Source organism: Pygoscelis adeliae, unplaced genomic scaffold (genome assembly GCF_000699105.1).
Source record: "Pygoscelis adeliae isolate BGI_AS28 unplaced genomic scaffold, ASM69910v1 Scaffold130, whole genome shotgun sequence".
NCBI classification, from domain to species: Eukaryota; Metazoa; Chordata; class Aves; order Sphenisciformes; family Spheniscidae; genus Pygoscelis; species Pygoscelis adeliae.
The window spans coordinates 5,216,600-5,244,042 of record NW_008824031.1 but is presented as its reverse complement, the minus strand read 5'-3'; the positions used below and the strand labels follow the sequence as shown (position 1 = coordinate 5,244,042).

Below are 27,443 nucleotides of genomic sequence, written 5' to 3'. Positions count from 1 at the left end.
TTCACTCTGGAGTTTTATTTATGCAAACTTTCTTAAACTACTATTACCCCTTTTTTTACAGCTCTAAGAGGCACACTAAATCTACAGAATGACTTTTACCCAAGCAGGCAGCCAACGTACAACTGGTCCTACAGTACCCGCAGCTCTGCTGACCAGTGCCCTGGACACGGAGCAGAAGACGCGGGCCAGCAGGGAGGTCCCCCTGGCTGTGCTGCCATCAGGCTTTTGCTTACGTTCACGACACTCGCAGCCCACTCACAGCAGGACTCCCTGACTGCATCTACGCTTTTCCTGCAATCTGGAAACTGATGTCACCAAGCAAATATAGTGTCTCAGGCAGTCAGGCAAACATCTGGCAGACAATCATCTGGCAGGGCTTGGCCTCCTCGGCCATGCCTGGCACACCAGTGCAGGAGGAGCCCTGGCACAGCAGCACAGTATCCATCTTTTGCAAGAGGCTTTAATCAAGATTCTTCTGTTGTTTGAGAAGAAGCAACGCAGGTAAGTCTTAGGAAACATAAACCTCATTTGTGATACAGAAGAACCTGCAATGAAAGTCCTAAAGAAGTTAGTCACTAAAGTTTAGTGCGACCACGCACTGCCAGACACTCAGACACTTAGCAAACCATCTTTTGCTCATCCACGACCAGCTTTCTGACAGCAGGCTTACAGGGCATTTACAAAGAAGGAGCTGCAGGTATAACAAGACTCACCCTTGCTTTAAAAGATGCACAACAGTGACTGTCAGTTAACCGAAAAACCTATGCTGGGAAGTTGATGATTCAAACTCAGGTAAAGAACAGTGTTTCCAGGGGCTCCCCATCCTCCCAACAGCTGCAGGTTTCAGATGCACCGTTTGCACCACTGGTTTCAGGGTGAATTCTCAGCTGGGAGAGCTCCCCTGTAATCTTCATGTGCCCCCCTCCAGCCATGCCCACTTTTGGGGAAACCCGCGTGTCTGTCTGTATAGGTAAGGAAACGTCTCTTACGTTTTGCAGGGCGTCTTGATACTGTGGCAGTGAAGAGAGCTGTGACTCAGAGTGGTACGGGGACAACCCTTTCCTCAGAGTCCTCAGGTCCCCTGTGCTGGACTGCTGCAAAGACAACGACAGAAAACAGACAGTCCGTATTAACAAGAAGAAGGATAGCTGTGCCCCTCCTGCTGTATTGGCTTTTCCCATGACCGCTTCTGTCCCATGACCTGTTCCCATTACTTCTCCCTGCAACAGCGGTGACAGTGAACATATTGTCATAAAATGCTTTTTCCATGTCCATACCTGGAGAAAACATTTTCAAGCAGTTGGAGGTGAACGTTCAAGGTCTACTCCTTTAAGTGATACAGCAAGAAGGCATTTTTATTTTACCTAAGTTCCTATATGTTCATTAAAAACATTTGTTAAGATGCAAATGAAAAAATATTTGTAAGACTTCAGATTAAATCAAAATCAGCAAAAGAAATCCACCAGGAGACATTTTCTAGATTTTTCTTTTTAAAACACCATAGCTTATTCCAATCACCTGCATGTGGAAAGCAATGAGAGTTTGTAAACAGTGCTACTGTGATTCACCTAAGCTTGCAAAATGTGTGTGACAGAACAGTTTCTTACTTGGTTATAAATTTGCATGCACCCAAAGGTCTTAAACAAAGTCAAATAAATAAAGGTAGTCTATATGACCCTAGAAACGAGATAAATGCAATCAATAGTCTGTGCTCAAAGGGAGAAGCACCGGGTGTCAAGAGTACTGAATAATCTCTCTGGACGAAGTTTCTGCCTCATGTTATTAGTTCTCTCTCTCTGTGATTCTGAAACAGGACGGTCCTAGAATGAGAAGAGTTTCTCATTTATAAAAGTACACCCATAAAAAGCCAATACACAAGTAGCCAAAATCAAAGGTCTGGGAGAAGATTATATCTTTTTATTACCGATAAACATCCTCATTAACTTTTCATATTTTTGAGAATATCAAGCAGTGCACTGTCCTCTATTTTAAAGCTATAAAATCATAACCTTTTAGATTTTTATGCTCCATTAAGACTTTCGACTTGCATTTGCTGCAGAAATGATGTTTTCTACTTCAAAAGAACCAAAGAAAAGCCACTGGTGCAATAAAATTTAACAGGAAATCTCATAAATCAGTTCAACTGTATATAAAAACCCCTCAGTAACCCCAAAGGCCTGACCATAACCAAGATTTTGGGGACTGTGGCCGTACACAGATCTCTGGAAATATGGAAAGTTCATTTGCATTTCTTGCTCCCATTTAGCAGAGAAGAATTGGTGCATTCAGAGCGGATACATAATTTTCTATCAGTGTCAGAAACATTTTCTTCTAGCTACATGGCCTGTTTTAGGACATGTTCAGCTTTGGTTTAATTTCAAAATGTTGTTTTCTTAGGTTAAAACATCCAGTGTGACCCCGTGCTTTCACAACCATTCTGGCACGCTCACCCTATCAACTTTCCTTTTATAAGCTGTGAAGAGAAGGGCAGTTTTCAAGAAAGCCATCATGAGAAATGGATGCTAGTCCTGTATCACCCAATCTGCTGGGAACTGTTGTGCCTCACATCGAGTCAAGTGATACGGAATGACTTCAGCATATTGGATGTCTGGGATTCCCTTGAATTTACAAGGTGGCATCAGAGAAGATCGTGGCCTATATTTCTTTTGCATTTCACAATAGAGAGTCAGAGACAGAAAGATCTGAAGGAGATAACTCATTCTGAAGCTAAAAAGTGACTGCTGCAAAACTGAGTTTCCTTCACTATGCCTGGGAGGTATATACTTTCAGAGGAAGGTTAGCAGGTCACAAAGGAAGATGATGAGAAGACTCTTAGTTCACTGGCATTGTCCCAGGCATGTGACGTATAGGGGTCTCTTGGTGGTTATCCTGAAAGGATTTTACCCTGGCTGGTTACGCTTCCACTGCCCTGCTGTGTGCAAGCTCTTCTTCACTATTGTATGTGCACGGGGGGACAGCAACCTCCTGGGGAGGACCCGACACTCTGCTACCCACTCCTTTAGTTTGTCAGCTCAGGAGCTCATGCACCCTTCCCTGACATCTGTGACGAATGGGCTCTTGCATGGGCAAGGGAAAAGCAGAAAAAGACAGCAGAGTGAAAATGTGAGGTTGTAGCTTTGTGCTGGAGACCCCCGAGGTCACAGATCTCCTCGAAGGCTCTGCTCCAGAAGGACATGCATTGCCTCGCCAGTGTTTAGAGGCCCTGGATTGCTCAGACTTTCGCAAACCGCACTGAGATTTGCAAGATGCCACATGCTTATGGGGCACCAGGAGTGAAGAAACAGACATGAGAAAGAGAGATCTGGTGGACATTCGTTTGCATCCCAGAAACTTGTTCTCTTGCCCCCAGATCTGAATGGGTTGGTCTACGTTAGACATAGCATGTGTTTCATCACACTACAGCTTGTCCTCATAGAAAGTCAAAATGCCTCGCCCACCAAACGAAGTAAGGCAACCAGACCTAAGTCTAGTCAACACACAATACCATACTGCTGTGGCTAAAAATATGCTATTTTAAATTGATTTAATTTAACTGCCCTATGCTCCTGCCTGGAGCAAGAGTCTGCATTAATTTCAATTTGGCTTAAATTGGTTGAAATCGTGTTGGTAAATATACAGATACAGTCAAAACTCTGCTCTAACAAGTGTTTATAATGGATTAGTTCTATTGCTTTTTTTAAGCAAATCCCATTTAAGACAGTGCACTTGTGTGTGACAAAACTATTGTTAGGTTGTTTCAGTGACTGCTGATTATGAATCTGACCTAATGCATTCAATTTGATGGAAAGATTCCCACTAAGTTCAATGAACATCAAAACAAGCTCTTAATTAAAGAAAGGAAAAAGGAAAAAAAAAAAAAAGGAAAAGAAAAAGAAAAGCCATCTAAGAAACAAAAATGCTAAACAGAGATCTGTCCAGAAGAGGAATGAGGTGTTTGGGGCATGCGGTGGGTTTGGTAGGGCAAGAAGAATCTTCATCTGCCATTATTTATAACACATCTGTGTTGGAGATGGCCAAAGAACCACTTTTTCCTACCGCTGCCAGGCATAAAGCCAGTCCCTTTCACCAGAACACCACTCAAGGCAATTTGCCCTCTACATTTTCTAGAATTTGTTTCAAAATGTATCTTACTCTAAGTATTTTTACAACAGCCTACCAATCACCGTTCTGCACTATTTATTTTCCTTGCACTAAAAGCAAACATGTATTTCTTCACCATAGAAGGAAAACTGCTTTTTCTTCCTTTTTTAAATTAAAATGGTGCAGTGACATGTATTCATCAGACCTCCCTAAACATTTACACATTCATTGGGCTTTGCTATCAGTGTTAGAGCTAACCAGGAAAAGAAAGTGAATTCCTCATTAAAAAGCAATATGACTAATGATGCATCAGAATGAGTAGCCATTACTCCACTTAAACCTAAATTAAAAATCCTGGTATTTGCATTGTCAATTCACTCACAAAATGAAATCTCTTATTACCTTACCCAATTTTCATTACTGAGACGTAAGTGGATCCCAAATTGCTCTTCTAGTCCGAATGGCATTTTAAAGTACAATCCCTGATCATCTCTGTTTATCATCATTGTTGGAGATTATCTCAATTAATGGGCAACATGTCTATAACAAATTACCCTTGAGGTAAAATCACTTCACATTTCTGGAATTTCAAGGAATTTATCAGCAAAAGCATTTTCATCTGAACTAAAACTCCATGGGAGAGTGCTGTTTCGATTGAACTCTTATTGGGAATGTTTTCTAAGCTGAGGAGCAGAGAGAGAGGGAGGGACACTAGTGATAGGATGAGAGGAAATGGCCCCAAGTTGCGCCAGGGGAGGTTTAGATTGGACGTGAGGAAAACTTTCTTTACTGAAAGAGTGGTTAAACATTGGAACAGGCTGCCCAGGGAAGTGGTTGAGTCACCATCCCTGGAAGTATTAAAAAGACGTGTAGATGAGGCGCTTAGGGACATGGTTTAGTGGGCATGGTGGTGTTGGGTTGACGGTTGGACTCGATGATCTCAGAGGTCTTTTCCAACTTTAATGATTCTATGACACAGAAAAGGAGACCAAGAGAGAGCTGAGGAGTCTCATACTCAGTCTTTATTTAACCTGATCAAATGTATAACTTGCATAACCTGAAATACACTTGTCCCCAGCAAACGCCAACAACTGGCCATTGACTACTCTGGAGTAGCTCTTGCTCTTTTACTTGCTTGTGAATTTTTTTCAAACACTAGTTTCATCCAAATGTTAAAAAAAAAGGAAAAGGAAAGGAAATAGAGAGAAAGAAAGCATCTCCTGACTTTCACAGTGGTACGAAAGTGCAAGATCTCCCCTAGGCCTAACAGCATCACTCTACATGGTGTTGCCTCCCTTTACCGGCCGATGAGCACGGGGACGAGTCTGCAGACCCGCCTTCAGCGCAGACCTGTGCTACATACTGCCAACGCTGACAGCTCCACAGTGGTCCCTCAGACACAATAACTCTTCATTATCTGGAAATAATGACATGACATTTATTGCTGAATTTTAAAACCAGGCAGAACTTGAAGTGACCCCAGAAGATACTGCTCTTGGACCAAAGCCCGAGATCTTTGTCAGCCCTGTTATGAAAGAAATGGACCTAGACATGCCCCTCCTGGCAGGGAAGGGAGTTTTGCCTACTCTTATCAGTGAGAAAAGAATAGGACCAACAAATCAGATTTTTAGTAAAAACAGACTGCAAACCCAACTTTTTCTCTGTCTAGAAAACAGAAGCAATTTGATTATTAACATGGGTGGAAAATGGTATTTTCCATAAAAAAATAATGTTATCATTTTAAATACTTTAGACAGAAATTAAAGTCTTGGTGCTTACCACAGCCTAAAATTACATTTTTAAAAAAATCAGCAAACACTTGTCCCTATCAAAGCTTTCTATCCTGCTAGCAGGGAAAAGAAATGGTGGCCTCTGACTTTTTGACCTGATGTGCTGAGTGATTCAATTTGAAAATAACACAAATAACACAAGAAGATGGATGGTGTTTGTGGTATTTTAAGGTCAAAGTACTAAGAAGAAACATTTATTTTCCTTTCCGTTTCTGTCCACTAAAGTCAGATCAGTGCAGTGGCCAATGTTGAACCAACTGTGAAGATAAAGTGTTGAAAACTTATAGACAAGTTAGACAAATCATCTTTTCTCTTACCCTTCAGTGTTACTTGGGACAAAAAAGAAGACAAGGATTTATTTCCAAGGCACTTTGGTGTAACAAAAGGGACCATTCTTAACAGAAATTAAATACAGAAAGACAGAAATTTACTTGACAGATATTTCTCAGCATTTATGAAAGAGATCAGCAAAAAACCCAGAACGATTGCAATTAGAATTATGTGCTGTACTGACCGAGAAAAATTAAAAAGCGACGCTGTCAGCTTCCAGTAATTAATGAATTAGCATTCAAAACAGGGTTGTTACATAAGTAGTCTTTAATTGAAAACACTATTTTCTCCTTTCGCATAAGTTGTAACAGCTGAAGGCTGAATGGAGGTTAAAAATAAAAAATTAATCATAAATGATCAGTTTGACCCTGCGCCCTGTGGAAATACTAAAGCCTTTAAAAAGAGTTACATCTTCCCTTCTCCCCACGGGCTGCAGGGTCACCTTGGAGCAATTCGGGTGTCTACACATGGGCATCCCATGTCTGAGTGTATCCAAGGCACCCGCGGAGGCTTGGCAGATGTGATTAAGAGCTGCTAGAGACCTACGTCCTTCTGGTGCATGGCAGGAGCCAGCAGGGATAGCCCTGGTGGCACCTAAGGACTACGTCTGAGCACCTGAGATGCTGCCCTCGTCACTTCTTTGTAACTCATTTGTAACCTCCTGCATTGTGAAAGCTTCCTCTCCTGGTCCACATGCCATTTAAAAAAAAAAAACAAACAACAAAAAACAAGCACCAATTTGAAGGCCAGGAGTCCTACAAAGCCTCTTTTTGTTTGCCTCGGGGGGGGTCCCTTTATAAAGGGATGGAAAAATGTGTCCAGAATGAAGAAGAGAATCCAGCATACGAGTCACCAACAGCAGACTTCCCAGAGGACTGTCATTTCAGAGGCTTTATAATAATCAGCTTCGTTTTCCTACAACGCAGACCCACTGGCATCTGAGAGTGGGTCTCAAGAGACAGCTCAAGAGACAGCAGATTACACAGCACAGCACTTAAATTTATTAGTATTATATCTGCTATTCAACATAACATTAGAAGAAATTATGTATCTTAACATGAAATGCAGCTAGATGGAAAGGAATATTGTGACGAACTCAATATTGGCAATAGAAGATACCCTTATTGACACCAGCTGAGATTTTCTTTGCAGAACTGAATATGCCACACCATCACCCAGCCCTCAGAGACAAACAATTTCCATTTTTTAGTGGCTACTCCACCCTTTTACGAAACACAGGATTTCCTTTAGCTGTCATTTAAATATCAGGGTGAACATGGTCCTTAGCAATAGGGCAAGGGCATCCCATCCTGACCATGTAAGCCCATAAGGATTTGGGCTTATGATCTGGGTAATTCTCTGTATGAAAAAAAGTCTGTAAGAAAAAAACGTCATTCTTACTTCATATTCTAGTTTTACCCCATAAATCTCGGATCTTAGATGGAAAACTCTGCTGAGACCTTGGCTTTTGATTATATATATGTGTGAAGAGAAAAAGGAGGAAGGTTTTATTTCAGTCCACTGGGTCAGGCTGCCTTCATCTTTACGGACTCTTGTACTGCCCATTACCTGAATTACTTGCCTGTCACTGTAATATAAATTCTTAAACCTACCAGCAACAATTTTCTAAACCGTAATTGTCCCAGTAATTGAAACTGCCTCAATTTTGACACTCAACAACCCATTGTTTGCAACCAGGTAATTAAATGGAAGGTTTAGCTCAAAATCTTTTCCTGTTATTTCCTGCAGCAATTCAGCTAAAAGTACCAACTTCTCTCCAGGTAGGTAAATGGCTTTGGTTTGAAGTTGGTCAAAACTCAGATGTTACTAACCAATGTCTTTTACAAAAGTACAGGAGAGAAATAAAAAATAATTAGGGGCTTATTTAATACATTAAGACAACTAAAAAATGGAAATCACCAACATTAGCATGTGGAAGAACAAGCAATCAGAGCCCCAAAAACCAGCAGCGATATTAAAAGGCAGCCCCCAGATCCAAGAAGCTGTTTGTGGATGCATTAGCTCTCTCTACCTTACTGAAATTTCGTGGCAAGCTGTTGCAGTCAGCCAGCTAGAAGGGAACAGAAGAACATTATACATTTGGAAACTTGGAAAAAAGTTATTTTATCATCTTGGAAAAAACTCCATCTTTACCACGGATGACCAAAATAAGCTGGTCTTACATGCAGCGCTTGACAAGATAATGTTATTATTTGAACTTCAACCCCTTTTCCCATATTAATGAATGAAGTCTTGCAGAATCCATTATTATCTGCACAAACATTAACATCTTATTATCCCGATTTAGAGCACGGTGACCCCACAAACGGTTGATTAAGCTTGATCACCTTACTCTTATTCACAGCTAAGGACATTTTACCATACCCCCCGGGTTCCATGGCACTATCAGAACACACCACTCCGTGAGAACAACCTGGCCCAAGGTATCCTTCCTGAGTCCAGCAGAGCAGTGATATTTTGCTGCGGTAAAGCAAAGCAGAAACACATCTCAAATAATGTGAAGGAGATGCTGCAAAGCACCTACCTTGCGCAGCTCTCACACGGGCACCAGTTTCTCGTGACCTCAGCACCACACACGAGTGGCCCTTTCAGGCAGCCTTGTGCCCCAGTGAACACCCCCTACCACACAAAGATTTCCTCCTTATCTCATTAATTCGTGTTTTAGGGTCTCATGCACCAGGAAGTTGAGGGATGGGCAATTTCACTGTGTGAAGCTAGCAAATAATTGAATTAAGGTTCAGTAATTGCAGTTATCACTACAAGACATATTCAAGCAAAAATAAGCTCAGCAAAGCACATATTTGACTTTAAGTATATGTGAAGAGTCCCATTAGCTTCAACAGCATTTATCAGGCAAGCTGGAAATTACACACGGGAGTGCAATAAAAAATCAAAGTATTTGATTTTGAAAGAACTCTGCAAAAAAGAAAAAAAATTAAGGGATGAGATTAAAACTATTTAACATCTTCCATGTCATGGAATAATATGAGCCTTCTGTAACAGGAGGGATTACATTCCTTTACACTTGTTCATATCCCTGTTGCACATGCAGCACATCCAGGGATCATTCCTTAGACTGGTGACAAAGGCTTTAGAGGACGATGTTCTGCCTAGTAGATGTTCACCTACTCTCCCAATTCCCTCTCCAGTATTCAGCCAGCAGGGCACAAGCACAGCCTCAGCCAGTTTCATCAGTAAAGCCATTTTCAGTTGTTTGTGTGGAATTGGAAATGGTACGACCCTGAGAATGAGGTGCACAGCCCTTGTACAGCAGCAGCGCAGGGAGCTGTAAGGATGCATTTGGACGTTGTGCCATGGCTGGATCTCAGCCATTTGCAAACACAACGCAGGAACGAGCATCCCCACTTTTGCCTATGCTCTGACTTTTCCCTCATATCATGAGCTGCATTCATACAAGCTGGAGGGGCAAAGCAGCAGATTTCATCTGGTTGCAATGGTAACAACTGGAATTCTCTATTGTCAGGGGAGCTAACACTTTGGGAAAGGCTTAATAAATAGCAGGAGACAGTCAGTAAGAGGCTTAGCACATTTTGCTGTGTAAAACCACTCTTGGAAAAATATTTTTATTAGTATCTCAGTGGGGTACGGGCAATAAAAGCAGTGCAAGTTTCAAACCTCTCCATTCTCTGTAGCAACTGAGGTAGGGAACTTTAGTACACTGTTAATATTCAAGAGTGTCTGTATTTGTTCCCTCTTTTTTATATCAGCAGAGAAAGATCAACCCCGTAACCCATGGGAGACTCAGATAATCAGCTCAAACCAATTTGCAGTATATAATTATAATCACACAACTGGCAGGCTTTGCTCAAGAGAGAATATGGCGCAGCTGAGATTCAAGCATCACAGCCTATAACCCAAATAGAAATGCAGCTCAATAGTTAACAAAGCCAAATGGAGCTATAACCATTGACATTCAGTGTAGCCCCTGTCCAGTCTGTGGCTTGTATGCAATGAGTTTAGGAGTCTCAGACTAATGGAGCGCATCTGTGGCTCATTAGCACCAAAATCAGCCTCTTCATTAGGGATGTCAATGGAGAAGCTAAGGAATGCTGCCCCAGTTCCACCAGGCAAGTAGATGTAGATGTGGATGTAGTATTAAGCACACGAATAAACTCACTGGACCATCCCCTGGAGTCACCTTTCATTTTCTCCTAACTGCACTCTGGGCAAGGAGGCCAAAGGGAACCAGTGCACCTCCTCCCAAAAGCTCAGCCACAGCAACGCTGCTGGGGCTGCCTTCAAGGCACTCCCCACATCCCATAAAACGAGGGAGCTGGGAATGAGGAAGGCAAAGACCTGAATCCCCTTCTCATAAATCATAAAAAGGTCCCTTGCAGGCTTTAACTAATGCTGGGACTAAGCTGGCCGAGGGTTCTGCCGGCCGTCTCTCTCTTCTTTTGAACAGCGCTCAGGGCAGGATGGACACTCAAGCCCCTCTCCCCTTGAGGACCACTCAGATGTTCAAAGCTCTCTGCCAGGGAGAATCAGTGACAGCCAGTCTTAATTTTTATGAGATAGTTTGAATATTCTTTAAAAGTCTCCTATAAAGATTTAGATTTGCATTTTTGGCTTCATGAAAAGCAAAACAAAACTGAAAATTTTGTCACAAACTTATAGTTTTGGGTAAAGCCGCTTTTTTTTCCAAAAGCAAGGAATGATTAACATCCTTCCCATACTTCCCCAAGTTGTTTTCAGATATCAGACACTGAATTTTTCTTGAGCTGGTCTTGAATTTGGCATTGAACTTACTGCAAAAATCTGGTTTTAAGCCTCTGCAGCTATTGCTTAGTTTCCCCTCGAAACATTTTTCAGTCCTTCTCAGATGGACCAATCTCTGAGAATCCGTGTAATTTGAACCTCTCTACATGTTACAAAGACACAAAATGCTACTTCTTCATAGCCTGATCTAACTGCAATTAAGAGCTTTTTCCCTGACCCTGTCCTCATATACAGAAAAAAGTGGAATCTAGTGAAATTACTACAAAGCTGGTTAAGCATAGGATATGACTAATCCCACATTTCACAGCTGGAGGTTAAACTGAGCCTCATTAAACCCAATGTTCTTGCTTATCCACAACAGAAACAAATGGGGCATGGCAGAGCTTTGTGTGTGTGCGTCTCCCTCACACTCACACTCTTACTCTTACATAGAAACTCAGCTCCAGACCTTCGAAAACTTTGAGTTGTCGCAAGAAATTTTGTGATTGTCTCAAATTCCTAAGATTCAATAAACACTGTATGTTTCTGTCTATCTGTTATTCGACTTCTGGATTCAGAACTTCTTGAATTATATTTCCTAGGTTTTTGGGGAACTCCATTTATATGGGCCAGGTGACATTCTCGTAAAATCCCTTGATTCCACAGATGACAACCCCCAGAACACACAGTACACCATCCAGCTTTCATTAAAAGTTGCAAAAGCTTATTTCTGTCATTGATCCTGCTTTTTAGATGTGCTCCTACCCATGAATGGGAAGTGAATACCTAGATAGTATTTATTTTGGTAGGTAGGAGCCCAAGACCCTTTTGTCCCAAGTCAACAGAAGGAACTCCATTGTCTTAAAGGGCTTGAATGTATTTTGGATGCAAGTCTGAGACATCTTTGAACTGCTCTTATAAAACTGTACATCTCTTATTTGGGGGGGGGGGGAAACATTTTATTCAATAAATACATATTGTTTACTTAAATCTCAAGTCCACTTATTTGACAGCAAATTGGTCAGATCAGTCTTGTCGTTTTAAATCATAAAAGAAGGAGGTGAAATGAAACACACTTGGACATAGATTGGTTTTGCATGCTATGATTTCTTGAAGCTTCTGCTGCCACAGCTAAGGAAGCTACATTTGGGGGATTCTGTTAACATTTTTTGCGTTTACGCATGTAAGCAATGCAACGCAATTAGAGGCCTAAATCAAAGTTTGGAGAGTGGTCTCATGAAAGGCCTCATGAGAGAAGGTCTCATGAGAGAAGGTCTCATGAAAATCTGGTTCTGCATAAGCGGTACTCCAAAATGCATGGAGTCCTGTAGAAAGTCTCACCATTGACTTGAAAGGAATATTTGGATGAGGCCCCAAATATGCATCTCCGTTTTGATTAGTTAAAATTAATATGCAGCTAAACATTTAAACAGCGCATAAAAACTGTAATATAGCAACCGAGGGCACGTCCCCTTCAGTATTCTGAATTTAAATGGAGACCAAATGCACTGGAAAGCTTTCATGTCTGAGTTGCTCTCTGTTACAAAAAAAATCCAATTTCCCTTGTGAGGCCTTAAATTAAAGCAATTATACTTATCCTCCTCACACAAAAACAGTAGCTAGACTTTGGGGAAATAAGACAGGTTTGTAATTTTGTTCCACTTGTGGTGAGCATGTGCAACGCTCCTGGCACAAGCCATGGCCTCTCAACAAAACTCTGGAGCCACAAGGAGAGGCCCAAGGACTTCAAGGAGAGGCCCAAACATTAAGACCCTAAAGCAACTGTGAGAGCTGAGAGGCAACTCCACAAGCAGGAACTGTTAATGGCAGATTTCGCACAAAAGTGACTGATAACAAAACAACAGAGGAAATTCCACGCCGACTCTCCTGGAGCCAGCCAGCATATTGTGGGAAATTTCTTTTCCTCCTCCGTCCTCTGCTCTTCAGGAAGAGATCAAGCTCTCCGCTGAACAGCATTTACATCTTTGTTCTTTGCAGTACTAATGATTCTCAGGCTCTCTTCAATCCTGGGGTCCAGTTTTTTCCCCTTCATTTTCAGAACAATATGCTAGAAACTGCCTGCTGAGTGCATGTTTGTGCCACATTCACATTTGCCTACAAAGAATTGAGGCAGCCTGTAGATGCCCTTACCATAGAAGCTCCTAGCTCAAAAACCTCAGCTCTGTTTTAATAGCAGTGTTTACAGGCATTATTTACTATCATTTTACTATCTGTACAGCTGCAGCCTTCTTTTAATTAAGGCTAAGCATGCAGTTTCTTAAAAATAAGACTAAGCACAGTTTTCAAGACCTTCCGGGGATGCTCTAAAGATCTTCCAAGGACACTCCAAATCCCAATCAGCTAGCAGGCAGATACTGAAATGCTGTGAAGTGCTGGTAATACTGAAGTCTGTTTGGCAATTTTAATTAAATACTCTGATGTTCCTCATAAATCCCAAGGGTTGTCCACTCCCTAGAGAAGAATTTTTTGCATTTCTGCTCCACACCAGGGGACCTGAAATTTTCCCCTAAAGATGCACCAGGACCTCATTGTCAAATGTCCAGTTACTCAGAGTCTCACCTGCCCAATACATCTGCTCTGTTCAAGGCTGGGCTTTTTGAAATAAAGGTGTGCAATGTGTCCTGGGCATCTTTGCGTAGGAAAATGCCTTTGGCATTACTGTTCTGAAGGGAAAAGCCAGACACAGCTCAGCAGAGACTATAAACCAAAAGAAGTCCCAACAGCCAGCCAGCACACAGGACTTAGTTATGAGGAGAGAGAACAGGGTGATGAGCCCACAAAGCCTATAAACTTCAGTTTTAGTTAAAAGTGCCCAATCCTTGTCATTGTACAGAATGAGCTGAAAATGCAAAATAATGTGAAAGAATGGCCAGAAGTTTGTCACTGTTATTATCTCTAAAATGTATGCATTCATTATAAAACTAACCAGAATTGACCTCTGGAGCTCCCGAAGCTCATAAACACGGGGTTTCTCTAATCTTGAGGGGAAAGGGTGTAATTACAAATTCATTTTTAGTTTAAAGGGCAGTGTAAGGTGGCTTAAGGGGTCTATTTTCTGCTTGGACACTTTCAGCTCAGAGGAACAGAAAGCAAATATGGTCTCCCGTCTCAGGGGTTTTATCTTAGTAATGGGCACTCTCCACAATGACAGAGAGGAAAAACAGGACTTCTCCCACATGATGTTGCATAGATTAATTGCATGCACACAGCAGAACTTAGTGCACTTCTTCCCTGGAGAATTTGAGACTATAAAAGTGATGGCTGTGAAGCTCTCCAAAGCCAACACCCAACATTCCTCAGAGCTTACGTTCATCTTCTTTACACCTCGACTAAAACTTCCAGAAACCAGCTACACTTATAAGAAAGGCTGACGTCAACCCCAGGACACTGAGGTCTCCACCTGCTCTGTGGGGTCTTTGCCACTGTGGTTACACCACAGATGCCTACCAGCACCGGTGAGCAGGCACCAAGAGCCCTTTTCTGGTAGTGGCATTCGCTACAGCATCTCCCCAACCAATATAAACCAGGGCAACAAAAGCTGTGTGTTGTCAGAATTGCTGCCAGGATTTTGCCAGCACAGCAATGCCATCCAAGAGCATGACTTTCTAGTTAACACGGCCATGCCAGCAAAACATTACAGTGTAAACCCAAGTCAAAGAAAGGTATGAAACTGGAGTTGTTTTTCCTCAGAGAAAGGAGAATAGGAAGAGCAATGATTACTGATGGGTTAGCAATGTCAGAAGCAGCTCACTTCCCAACTGAAAATACACATCTCCTTCCCTAGAAAGCAAAAGAAGTCAAAACAAAAAAAATCCATATACGGCTATCATAAATAACATCCACTTCTCCATTTACTTTCCTCCCACTGCAAAGTGTGGCTCGTGAGATGGTACTTCTTGATCTCCCAAGGGGAGGAAAAGCTCTCTCCATTAATCTGTTCAAATGAGTCACCAGAAGAAGTGTGAATCCCAGCACGCCTGCGCTGTAGGTTACACGAACAGCGCAGAGCGGCCGCCTCGACACGTGCCGGAGAGCTCTCGCCTCTCCCACCAAGATTTTCTTCCGAAGTGCTTACAGAGAAAGGAGATGTCGGGAAGCAGGAGAAAAAGTGCAGGCTGGGGACCCCTGCACCAACTTAATTCCATGCCTGAAGGTGGTACAAAGACACCATCTCTCAGCCTAGCTTCACACCCCAGATGCCGAAGAAGATAAAGCAATAAAATCTCACTCAGGATGCACCAACTAGCAAAGGGGCATTGTGTCACCGGCCACTGTAATAGAAGTCCTCCTGTAAAGCTTTCAGTATCATTTGCAGCACTGGCCTTCTCGGGTTTCTCTGGATGAAGCACTATTTCAGCTCTATGTTTAGCACTTGGAGAGACGCCAGGAAGACTTCCATAACCACCACTGATTTGTTAATCCCTTAATGCACAGGCACTGTTTGTTACTTAGGACGTCAGGTTTCATCACTCCTCAGCACACTGGTGATAGAACTTCTTGACACCAGACTGCAAATATTATTGCAATATCAGTACTCCCAGGGAAAAAGCCAAGCCGAGTTAAAATGTGACTTTGGTGTTGACAAGCCAGTTTGGCATTGCAGAGTTCAAACGGCCAGGATCACCTGGCAACTTTAAAAACAGGAGGAAAGTTTGCCAGGATCCTTTTTGACTAGAATCTTATACCAAGATCCGCACGGTAACAGCTAAACACTTTCCAATCAGATGAAGCAAGAAAAAATACAATAAGTGGATTATACTTTTCCAGGAAAGTGCTGGGAGCAACGTGTACATATGCATGTGAGTTTGTGCCTATACAGATCTTCCTCATATTTCTCATTAAAAGAGAAAAAATCCAAATCTAGGTTTGTAGCATCACAGCTTTGGAGGTGATGCAGCTCAATATTCCCAGGGAGCTCACCCAGACCACGGCAGCTTCAACACTTCTCCTGTTGCCCTAAGGAAAGCTGTCTCAGTGCTACGATAAAAAAGTGGTATTTCCTGAGTGCAATCTGAAATAAGTTGGATCCTGGTCTTTTTGGAGGGCACAGGGGCTGCACAGAACGCCAGAGCCAGGCTGTTGTCGGTGGCTGCTGCTGCCGGGGATGTGGCTGGCCCTCTCCAGAGCACAGAGCTATCTTAAGATCATTTCCCTCCCTCCTGGATTCGAACGTTTGTAGCAACACAGACTGAAAGGTGAGGACACCTGAGGACAGTTGTGCGCGTGGAGGAAAAGGCACAGCCTTCCCACCCAGGACAGCACAAAGGTGAAGGGCTGATGCGGGGGGCTGCTTCAGGCTCACACATCCTGAGACTAGCTGGACCTCACCCTCCCAATGCAGTAAGCCCAGGCAGCTATTCAGCCCCTATTAACTCACCACCCACTAATTACCAACCACTTTTTTTGACCTCATAAGGCAGATCTGATGGAGTAATATGCTCAGCTGTGGCAGGACGAAGCTGGGCGAAGGACACATCGAGCCCGTCCCCGAATCAATGCATATCCCAACTGCCCACGCACAGCCCATCTGCTCATCAATAGCTCCAATTAAATATTCTCGGGGTTTCGACTGCCACCAGCTCTCTCATGGGTTGGGAAAAAGACAGAGGGAGTTAAAATTAAATTAGCAATTGTTTAATACATGAAGCCAGTCAGTAGCTGTTGAGTTGAGCACCCTTTTGGGGTTTTAACTCTTCGGTGCCCTGTGAGTTTTGTTTCATGTCTAGCAATGCCAATGAGTACATTGGAAATTTGCAGTAATCTTTAAAAAAACCTCACAGTCAGGTCAAAATGTGAAATTCCAGTAAGCACAGAGCCACCTTTTCAATTTTTTTTTTAAACAGGAATGTTTTAGAAACATGATCCTGAAGCAGCCTATTTTCAGACTTGGAGAAATGCAAGAACAGCACAACATAAACTGGCAAAAAGGTATTTAAAAAATAATAATAATAATTAGGAGGGTTTTTTTACTTCCAGTCCTTATAATTGGAAAGAATCTGGAACTGTGAAACTCAATGCTTGAAGTAAGAAGCAAAGTATAGAAAAAAACCTTTAAAATGCCAGGGAGGTAGAACAGTCCAACAGTGAAAGGATGCAAAGAACAAGAGAAAAAGGGTAACTCTTCCAATGGTTTAAATAGACAGTTTCACTGATTTCAGCAAAGCTGCCCCTGTTTACACCAAGTGCTGTGTTTTACGGGGGATCCAGGGGACATACCAGACAGAATGACTGTTTTCTCCTGCTGCTTGACATTCCTATATACAGATAGGTAAGCACCAGGAGTGATCAAAAGCACAGTGGCACGTGGAGTAGACTTTGAAGGGCAGATGCAAGCAAAAAGTGCCAGTTTTAAAGAGGTCTGTTTGGTTTTAAGCAAGACCTCAAATAAAAGCTGGGAGCCAGCACTGCACAAAACTATTCCCTAGGCTGTCCTTTGACTACAGCCTCCTCTTTCAACAAGATAAAAGTCAATGTAAATGGGCAAGCAAGACAAAATCCTACAGCAAGGGCACAGGCAGCGCCAGACCCTCGCAGCATCCCTGAGAGCAGCAGTGGATCAAGGTGTTCTGCAGGGAGGCGTTAATGCATCTCCAAAACACACACAGACACTAACAGAGGGTATACTTTTTTTTCCTCTCTTTTTTTTTTCCTCTCTTTTTTTTCCTCTCTTTTTTTTCCTCTCTTTTTTTTCCTCTCTTTTTTTTCCTCTCTTTTTTTTCCTCTCTTTTTTTTCCTCTCTTTTTTTTCCTCTCTTTTTTTTCCTCTCTTTTTTTTCCTCTCTTTTTTTTCCTCTCTTTTTTTTCCTCTCTTTTTTTTCCTCTCTTTTTTTTCCTCTCTTTTTTTTCCTCTCTTTTTTTTCCTCTCTTTTTTTTCCTCTCTTTTTTTTCCTCTCTTTTTTTTCCTCTCTTTTTTTTCCTCTCTTTTTTTTCCTCTCTTTTTTTTCCTCTCTTTTTTTTCCTCTCTTTTTTTTCCTCTCTTTTTTTTCCTCTCTTTTTTTTCCTCTCTTTTTTTTCCTCTCTTTTTTTTCCTCTCTTTTTTTTCCTCTCTTTTTTTTCCTCTCTTTTTTTTCCTCTCTTTTTTTTCCTCTCTTTTTTTTCCTCTCTTTTTTTTCCTCTCTTTTTTTTCCTCTCTTTTTTTTCCTCTCTTTTTTTTCCTCTCTTTTTTTTCCTCTCTTTTTTTTCCTCTCTTTTTTTTCCTCTCTTTTTTTTCCTCTCTTTTTTTTCCTCTCTTTTTTTTCCTCTCTTTTTTTTCCTCTCTTTTTTTTCCTCTCTTTTTTTTCCTCTCTTTTTTTTCCTCTCTTTTTTTTCCTCTCTTTTTTTTCCTCTCTTTTTTTTCCTCTCTTTTTTTTCCTCTCTTTTTTTTCCTCTCTTTTTTTTCCTCTCTTTTTTTTCCTCTCTTTTTTTTCCTCTCTTTTTTTTCCTCTCTTTTTTTTCCTCTCTTTTTTTTCCTCTCTTTTTTTTCCTCTCTTTTTTTTCCTCTCTTTTTTTTCCTCTCTTTTTTTTCCTCTCTTTTTTTTCCTCTCTTTTTTTTCCTCTCTTTTTTTTCCTCTCTTTTTTTTCCTCTCTTTTTTTTCCTCTCTTTTTTTTCCTCTCTTTTTTTTCCTCTCTTTTTTTTCCTCTCTTTTTTTTCCTCTCTTTTTTTTCCTCTCTTTTTTTTCCTCTCTTTTTTTTCCTCTCTTTTTTTTCCTCTCTTTTTTTTCCTCTCTTTTTTTTTTTTTAACAAAAGGAGACCCAATTCTATCAGTGGGGGGTTGATATGAAAAGACCATTATGCTCTTCCCCTGGTCCACCGAAATCCCTTGTGCATTCAAGTGGGCAGTCAGACGCAACTATACAGAAACAGGAGAACCGAGCCACATGAATATCTATTAGGCAATAAAAAACCTACCTGGGAAAGAAGCTTGTTGTCATCCTCCAGCAGTTTCACTTTTGTTTCAAGTTGCCTGATATAGTTGGAAGACGAATCTTTAGGAAAAGAGAAAAAATATATTTAAGCTTCTTGTGTTACAGGCAAGCACTGTCAGACAGCAATACGTTTTCCCCCTCCCTGGAAGGTGAGTTTAGGAAAGACCTAATGAATAAAACCGCAAGTGTATAGGGTGAGGAGGGGATTCCGACAAAAGCTTTCCTCACTAAAAAGCTGAGATTCAGCAACAGCAATATCTTCTGTGAATCCATATCAGTGCAACCAGGTTGGGGGGTGGGGGGGCACAGAAGGAAAGTGAGGTTGAAATATTGTGTTTCATAATTTTATAAAAGTAATTTCCTAGCTTTGAAAGCCATTCTCATTCATGTAAAACGCACCAAAATACTCAACAACAGAACAAGATGTTTCCTTTTACGTTTGAATAAACAAGCCCTCCACACACGTGCCTTTTTCTTTCAAAAACAACTGAAAAACTCACAAAAATAAGCTGCTGGCACAGCTCTACAAGGAGGTCACTGCCACAACTGCCAGTGCTGTAAAAGGGGAAGAAGTGTACACAGCAAGGCCACAGAGCTGCAGCATGCACACAGCCTGACGTACACAGCGAGTGCCTACCCCGGACATCTGTTTTGTCTGGTGGGAGCACGTGACACTAAACAGAAAAAATACCAGGACAATAAAATACAGAACAACCTCACATAAAATGGTAATATTCAACCTGAAGGAATGTAACGGCCAGTTTACCATTGCAGTAAGACAGCAACACCAGATAGGGTGACTTGGTGTAGAAGATAACTTGCCAGACAGCTCTGTGGGTGGCTTACTGCTCTCCAAAACATCTGGTTTTTGTTTTGAAATGTGCTTTGAAGCAACACATTTGCAAACTTCGCAAGGAAGAAAATAAAGGAACCTGGGGAAACCTTTTCTCCTTTTTCATTATAGCTTAGCAGTTTGCAATAGTTCCTTCCATCCATCTGGATGTTTGCTAAATTTCTCCTCCGCTTGTAATTTTGGTAGCAGAGGCTGTGAGTTGTTACAGCAGGAGGAAAAGAGTTTTGCAGCTTAAGCAGATGAAAAAATCCAAACATTTTCCACACTGCTAAAAGGGCTCTGCAGAATGGAATTATATTTTACTTCACTTCATTTATTATGGTATGACTGCAAAAGCCACTGTTCAACCACTGGACCTCCCACTGAGCGTGAATCGGTGAGGAACCGGGCATTAACGCAACCGCACCGATGCCAGGCAGTGCACATCATTGCCGATTGCCAGCGCCTTTCAGGATCAGCCCCATGATGGTTAGCAGGCACCACTGGCTGCATCTCTGCGCACACAAACACACGCCCATGCACACGTGTAAGGTTTAGGCTGGCTCCGCGCTAAACAGCTTATCTTTGCCTTTGCCTGTAGCTGCCGAATGCACTCGGCACAAGCCCAAATGCCGTTTCTTGGCCACTCTGGGGGCAGTTTTGCAGAAGAGCTAGCATGCAAGCTACAGCTAATCACTGAGAGTGCTTTGACCATTCAAGAGAAAAATTGGAATATGCTTGAAAAAGTGTTGCCATAGACAAGTGCCAAACCGCACATAAAGGAACAGCGGGACGGATCGGAGTCAAGTGCCCATCTAAAGCACAAACACTCTCAGAGGAAACATGCTCACTTTTTTGTTTGGATTGTGCTTTGTCCCAACCTGGGAAATCCAAACAAGTCCTCAGGAAAAAGGTTAAGACGACACCGTAGGAAGCTATGTAAGTTCAGTGAACTGTTTAAGTGGTGGGGAGGTTCACAGCAATATCACCTTCAGCTGCAGGGTTCACAAACTCTCTGCCCAACAACCACCCCAACGTGGGAGGAGTCTCCAGGTCAGAGGAAAAGAGGGCAAACCAAGTAGGTTACAGGATCAGTCCATAGCACCTTCCCCGCAAAGGCCTTGTGCCAACAGCGTCATGAATTTAGTCATGCATATCAAAAGGTAGCGAGTATAATGCTGCAGAAGATCGGTGCTTAAGTCAACAAGATTTCAGCATCAGCTTGAACAACTTCCTGAATTAGTAATGAACCTGTCCTCCAGCAGGGTAAGAGGGGAGTTTGAGATTCTTAAATACAAAGCCAGGAGGACCACGGACCCTTTGGTCTGACCTCCCTCTGTGCCCCAGACCACCACACTTTCTTAACTTACCCCTAAATTCAGTCCAGTAATACCCATTTGGCTAAACAGTTCTCAGAACAGTCTCCAGCTCTGTCTGAAGACAACCAGAGACTCCACCATTTCCACTCCTGTGCTGGATACAACAGCCTCCACAGGTAGATCTGGTCAGATAAGGTGTCCTTCCCCGCCTGCCCTCCAGCTTCACTGGTAGCCTCATGCTGCCAGGGCAGCAGCAGAGCTGAGTGCTTCTACACAATGAATACAGTGATCCTGATACATCAGGTCCTGATTTTTATCTCAGTTATCGGGGCATTCAAAGCAGCTTCAAGGAAGGATTCAAAGCGGCGTCAAAGGAGAGGCTCAATCCACACCTGCCTGGGAATCAGAGATATGCCTCTGGACCAAGCACAGTCCCTGCATACATAAATTGCACAGACAGCAACACTTGCATAAACAAGTGTAAAAATGCCAGATAATGCTAAAGCAGATCTCGATGTAATGCCAGTAACAGACACAGGCTCCACAAGAACCACAGTTACTGACTAAGCCTGTTGCCTGTTAGCAGTCCAAGCCTGTTTCCCAAGCAGCAGGGAGCCTGCTATACACAGTGCCCCCCCTCACCTTTGTACTCTCTTATCACCACTAAGTGTTTATATTGTGGACCACCACACCACGTCATGTGCAAAGAACACCAACCAAAAAAAAAAGCTTATGGGAACTATTTCTGATGCAGACGAGCCCTTTTTCCCAGTCCTGCGCCCACAAAGGGCAGAGAAACTGCAGGAGGTCCTCTCCAGCAGCTCTGCGTTCAAGCACAGTGGGAAGTTACCCAAGGTGGAGGCTGACAGCCTGAACCTCATGAGCAACCTCTTCAACATGTGTTTGTGGCAGATTCCAGCACTGCTAACAGCTACAGGAAATTAAGGTTAAGTGGTTGAATGGTGACACAGAAGCTGTTGTGTTCAGGCCCTGGATACTACAAGGACTGGTTCGTTGATGGAAAAACTTGAGCATGGCTGCCAAAGAAAAGGAAATGGGGAGAGAACTATTTCCTCATTGGTTTCATATCCCTTGCAAAAAAAGGGTACTCCTTGGGAAGGCAACCCCTACATCCCCAGGAGCCAATGCACACCACAGCTACCTCCAGTCTTGAAAGGTAGTTCTGAGATTTGCTAGAATTCTTCAAACACCACCGTTCAAACCATGTCCAAAATCTGACCTCAGCAACATAAAATATATGGAAAAAAGAAGAAAAAAAGCAAATGAGCTGTTTTGTGAGCAGAAGATGCTCCATCTCAGGCAAAGGCTGAAAAACAGTGCTCAGAGCTGTCACCATCCTCACTGTGCCCTCAAAGATGAACCGTCTCCATCTGCTGGACCTGCCTGTGTTGAGGTAGGTGCCAGCTGAGCCATCTGCATCTTGATCTCAGTTTAAAAAATCCCATAACTCTCACGACAGCAGGCAGTAACACTGCCGGGCTGAGCAGCAAAACCCCAGGCTGGGTCTCTCCCACGTTAGATCAAGAAACACATTCCCAACATTTTTCTGCCTCTGACCTTCCCCTTATCAGTGAGTTTCCCTCCTCCCCTGCCTCCCCCAGAGCCATGGGGTGAGGACAGCCTCACCCACTGAGGTGGTAGAGCTGGATCACTGACAGCTTGGACCCCCTCATCCCCTTCATTAGAAATTAAACGAACGGTCCCCATCGCCTTGTCAAAGCCTGCTGCCAGTTGTGAGGAATGTTCCACCTCCATCAGCCCAAATGCCTTCTCCTCAGTGGAACGAGCGGCTCCCAGACCTGGGTGCTGGGGTGTACCCCCAGTACACCTGCCTGGGCCACCACCTCATGGCACCAACTTCGAGTCCACCCACGCCTGCTGGTGCCTCACCAGTGACCTGACACTTCGTCCTACCCTGGCTGGACAGCCACGCCGCTTGGCTCTGTAGAAGTGTGGCACAGTGAAGGGGAGGTACAGTATCAGGGAAGCAGACAAGGATGGTGGTCAAGGCCACACGGTCAAGGATAAGGTTTTTGGGAGAATGCTCTGGCACTTGGTGCCGCTTGGGATGCCAGTGGGACCAACGTCCTCCTCCAGTTACTCCTCACGGCCACAAGCACCAGGTGCATGAGCAGTGGGTGCCTTAGTGGACCAGATGACACCAGAAGGAAGGAATTTCCCATCAAAACACCTCACCTCCCACCCAACACCCTCCCTGTCACAGCCATCACACTTGGTGCAGAAGAGGAGGTTGGGGAGAGAGACGGTGTCGTGCCCTGCCAGGCTGCTACCCGCAACAGCAAACCAGATGAAAACCATAATCACCATCAGCCATCGCTTACTTGTACAATGTAAATGCTTCAAGCTAGATATTCGCAGAGCCGTAAAACCTGAAGCCCCATTTCTTTACAAAGCCTTTGAAAAACTAATTGGATGTAGCTCTGCACATTATCTCCACGAGAGGTAGAAGAGTCACATTCCAGCCCAGGAAGGAGCGTTACTGTTATTATCCAGCCTCCTCAAGATTTACTGTCTTAAAAAATATACTCCATCTGGAACGGGGTGTAATTCAACTTGGATGTAATCTAGCTGAGTAACTTTCCTCCATATAGATAAACCACTTAATACTCATTACAGCTAAATTGAGGCAAGACAAATCACTCTACCTTGTTTTAACTCAATGGCCTCTGAGAGAGCAGGGAACAGCTGGCTCCTGAAGCTTTTTAAAAACATAAATTAGAAACTATTTTAACAATCAAAACAATCTCTCAGCCTGCAGAGCACAGAACAGTGTCATTTTAAACGACACTTGGAGACACTGGAGCCTTTCCAATCCTCATCTGAGATTTCAGAGGAATCTGTCAGAGGGTTAAATACAATGAATTATACATCTATTTTGACAGTAGCAAAAGAAATGTTTTTATTTCCTTGTATGCCATTTCTCCAAACCACAAGTACACAGAGCAGAGGTCTGCGTGGTAGCTACATGGTTGGGATCGAGACACTTTTATTTAAGACCTTCTCATAATGAGACCTTAGCACTTAAATGAATATAAGAAAAAAATGCAAACCCTTTACTTAGGGCGGTTCACAGCAGATGCAAGAAAAGGTTAATGCAGGTGTCTGTGAGACGAGGAAGCTGTGGAGAGCCTTCTGATGGGACTCACTCACAGCGGGATGGTGCCTACACCCGGCCTGGGCAATACGGAACAACCCGGCACGAGCAGACTTGAACCAACAGAGGTGCCTTAGTTCTCTTCCACGGCATCACACTGGGGTTTGATTTGTCTTTTCAATGTCTGCTACAAAGAGGGGGTTACGCAGTGTCCGGCTGGGGTGCTGGCTGGCAGGTCAGGACCACGGTGCCCCGCTCCAGCACCGTCCCTGCGTGCACCACGGAGGTGCCCCACACCCCCAGCAGCGAGGCTGGGCACCCACTGCCTCCCACTGCATTTTCTCCCCAGGAGCTACTTTTACTAAGTATGAGTTAAGACAGTAAAACACAGTTACATTTTGTCAATGTCCTGCAAACAAGGCTCTTCCTCCCCTCGTAAAAAACAGCAACCCTAAAGGGATTCTCCCAAATCCAAACCCAAGGAGGAAAGACGCAGGAAGGAGTGATGCTCTGCCAGGTTTGCACCTTGCGGCCAGCTGCCTTCTTCTCCTTTGCGTGATGGGATGCTGACATTTTCGCTTCCTCCCCTTCCACCAAAGATCATGTCATAAAAAGACCTTCACCTGTGCTCAATAAAACATTTTGCTGTTTGTCGGCAGTTTTATTATCATACCTCTGCTCTTTGGCACCATATTTCAGATTCGTATTGCTCTGCTGGTTTTGCTTCTTGACACAGACAACCAGGCTGAAGAATGGGCCAGCGGTTACATCTTGTAAAGAAGCTGATTTATTAAGGCAACAGGGCTCTTTCAGAGCAGCTGGGAAGCAGATGAAACTCATATCTCTTTATATATTGTCATTAAAGGAAATTACTGAGAGAGGTGGACAAACTCACCACCCTTGCTTTCTCCTAGGCAGCCCCCATCTTTCTGTTCTTACCAGCAAATCCTATTCCCAATGTCCTGTTTCGGACTGGTGCACAAGGCAAGTTTTCACGTCAGGCTTAACTCAGCGGATGGCTCAAATGTGAGCAGGGACACCACAAAGCCACCGCTTTACTTTAGTTTTGTAGATGCTGCCCTCTGCTACGGCACCACCAGGGCTTTCGGGGCATGCTCCTTGGTTCACCTTGGCACACTCAGCTCTGCAGTGACTCTCACATGGACTCAGGGAGAAGCCACTTCTTCCAGCACCTGGAGGATGCTGCCAGTGTCTGAGGGACTTGGCCCCTGTCCCCACGTTAGCTCTTGTCCCCACTGAACAAAGGCAGCACTCCAGCCTGCGTAGAAGTGGCACCCAGGCTCCAACTCAGCTAGTCCCCGCTGAAAATACCAGTAAACGCAGATGGGAAAGCATGCGAGTGGATGGGAGGGCAGGTCTGCAGACAAAAGGCAGGTAAAAGCCAAATGAAGTATTTCAGCAGTGAGATGAAGAAGCTCACCGACATAGACCTCCTTCTCTTCTCTCAGGTCCAAAATACCACGCTCTGCTAACCCCAATCCCCATGCCTCTCCAGTAGGAGCTTGGGTGCAATTTGGGGTCTCCCTTGGGACGTGGTAAGAGAATATGCAACAACAAGGTCTATGGCAGCAAAAGCTTCCAGCCTTTTGCAGCTTTGCAAGATATTCTGCAAGCAAACCATACCAGCATGCTCTATCTCTCACCCCACCACCTCATTCACCCCAAACTGTGTAGGGAGCATCTTCCTCCACACTCTGCCAGGCAGCGTTAAAGAGGTGGCAGGAGAGCACTTAACAAAAACAGAACTAAGGCCAAATCTTGATTATTTCCACAGCTGAAGTGGTACAGCACACTTTTACCGAACGGACACTGCCTTAGACTACGCTAAATAAATAAAAGGCCCATGGGGAGCATTCAAAGCCACCCATGATAACGTCTGTCTGAATAAGACCGGTAGGATCAGGCCTCATTTTTAAGGTGCAGGTGGTGGCTCTGTTATGGAATAACTATTCAAACACTAGTCAAAACAACAGAGAAGTGCATTGTCAGTCCAATCACAAATAACAAAGAAATCTGGTCTCAGACTAATACACATTTATTTTAACTCTCACAAGCCGGTGGCTACGCACCTGTGCAGTTGTGCTGCTGCAAAGCACTGCTCTGGCAGGATGGGACATATGCCACTGCAGCTATTTAATCAACATCTCATAGCAAGCCTGTAACTACGAGCTCTGAAGTTTTTCAAGACTGCATGTTCCCAACTCAATTCCAGTTCATTAGGCCTGTCCGGGAGCTTAGCAGCCTCAAATCGGTCTGTAACAGCCTGATAAGGCCTCTCCTCACTTCGGCTTTTACAGCTCACTACTGCAACTTCCAGCCATGACATCATCTCCGTGCACAGCAAAACATCTGCCCGCGACGACTGTCAACAGGAGCTCAAGAGCTTCTGATATCTTATCGGGATTTCATTAGGAGGCAGCTGATAGGGAAGGAGGAGCATGTGCATATGTGTGCCTGTGTACTGCAGCGCAGCCAGGAGAGAGCTGCCTCGTTGCATCAGAAAGCGGCCACCAGTTTCTCCTTCCTTGCTTGAGTGACCTTTACATTACAATCTTTGCAGGGGCCGTCCTTTTATCACGGCATTGCACAGCAGGAACCACTGGAGATAGATTGCATCCGAGGATGTCTAACCCACTCAACCCATAAAAACTGCTTAATGGGAAGGTGGTAAAACACCTCCCAATCTTGTAGTCTGACACCATGCCTCCCCTCTCTTGAGGGGGACAACCCATAGCTGCTCTTCTGCTGCTGGGAGTGGGCGAGGACAGACAGTGCTGCTGCGGCTCTCCAGGGCTTTCCACAGCTCTCCTTGTAAGCCTGCTTGCAGAGGATGGCACCTTCACTGGATTGCTCAGATGCACTCCCCACCCAATGTGCTGCCTGCATGACAGACCAGCTCAGCCCTGATTATATCAGGCTGGATCGATGGGCCAAGGCCAACTGGATGAGATTCAACAAGGCCAAGTGCCGGGTCCTGCACTTTGGCCACAACAACCCCATGCAGCGCTACAGGCTTGGGGAAGAGGGGCTGGAAAGCTGCCTGGCAAAAAAGGACCTGGGGGTGCTGGTTGACAGCCGGCTGAACATGAGCCGGCAGTGTGCCCAGGCGGCCAAGAAGGCCAAGGGCATCCTGGCCTGTATCAGAAATAGTGTGGCCAGCAGCACTAGGGAAGTGATCGTGCCCCTGTACTCGGCACTGGTGAGGCCGCACCTTGAATACTGTGTTCGGTTTTGGGCCCCTCACTACAA

At 43.8% G+C, this 27,443-nt stretch overlaps 1 protein-coding gene across 1 annotated transcript in view; it reads right to left on the bottom strand.

Annotated features, from left to right (window-relative positions):
- Positions 1–27,443, bottom strand: part of CCDC85C (coiled-coil domain containing 85C) — a 119,613-nt gene that overhangs the window by 25,341 nt on the left and 66,829 nt on the right. Inside the window, exons 3-4 of the mRNA XM_009328200.1 lie at positions 18,870–18,946; positions 990–1,094 (exon numbers count right to left, since the gene is read on the bottom strand). Of these exons, the coding sequence (XP_009326475.1) occupies positions 990–1,094; positions 18,870–18,946 (182 nt within the window). The remainder of the gene's footprint in view (positions 1–989; positions 1,095–18,869; positions 18,947–27,443) is intronic.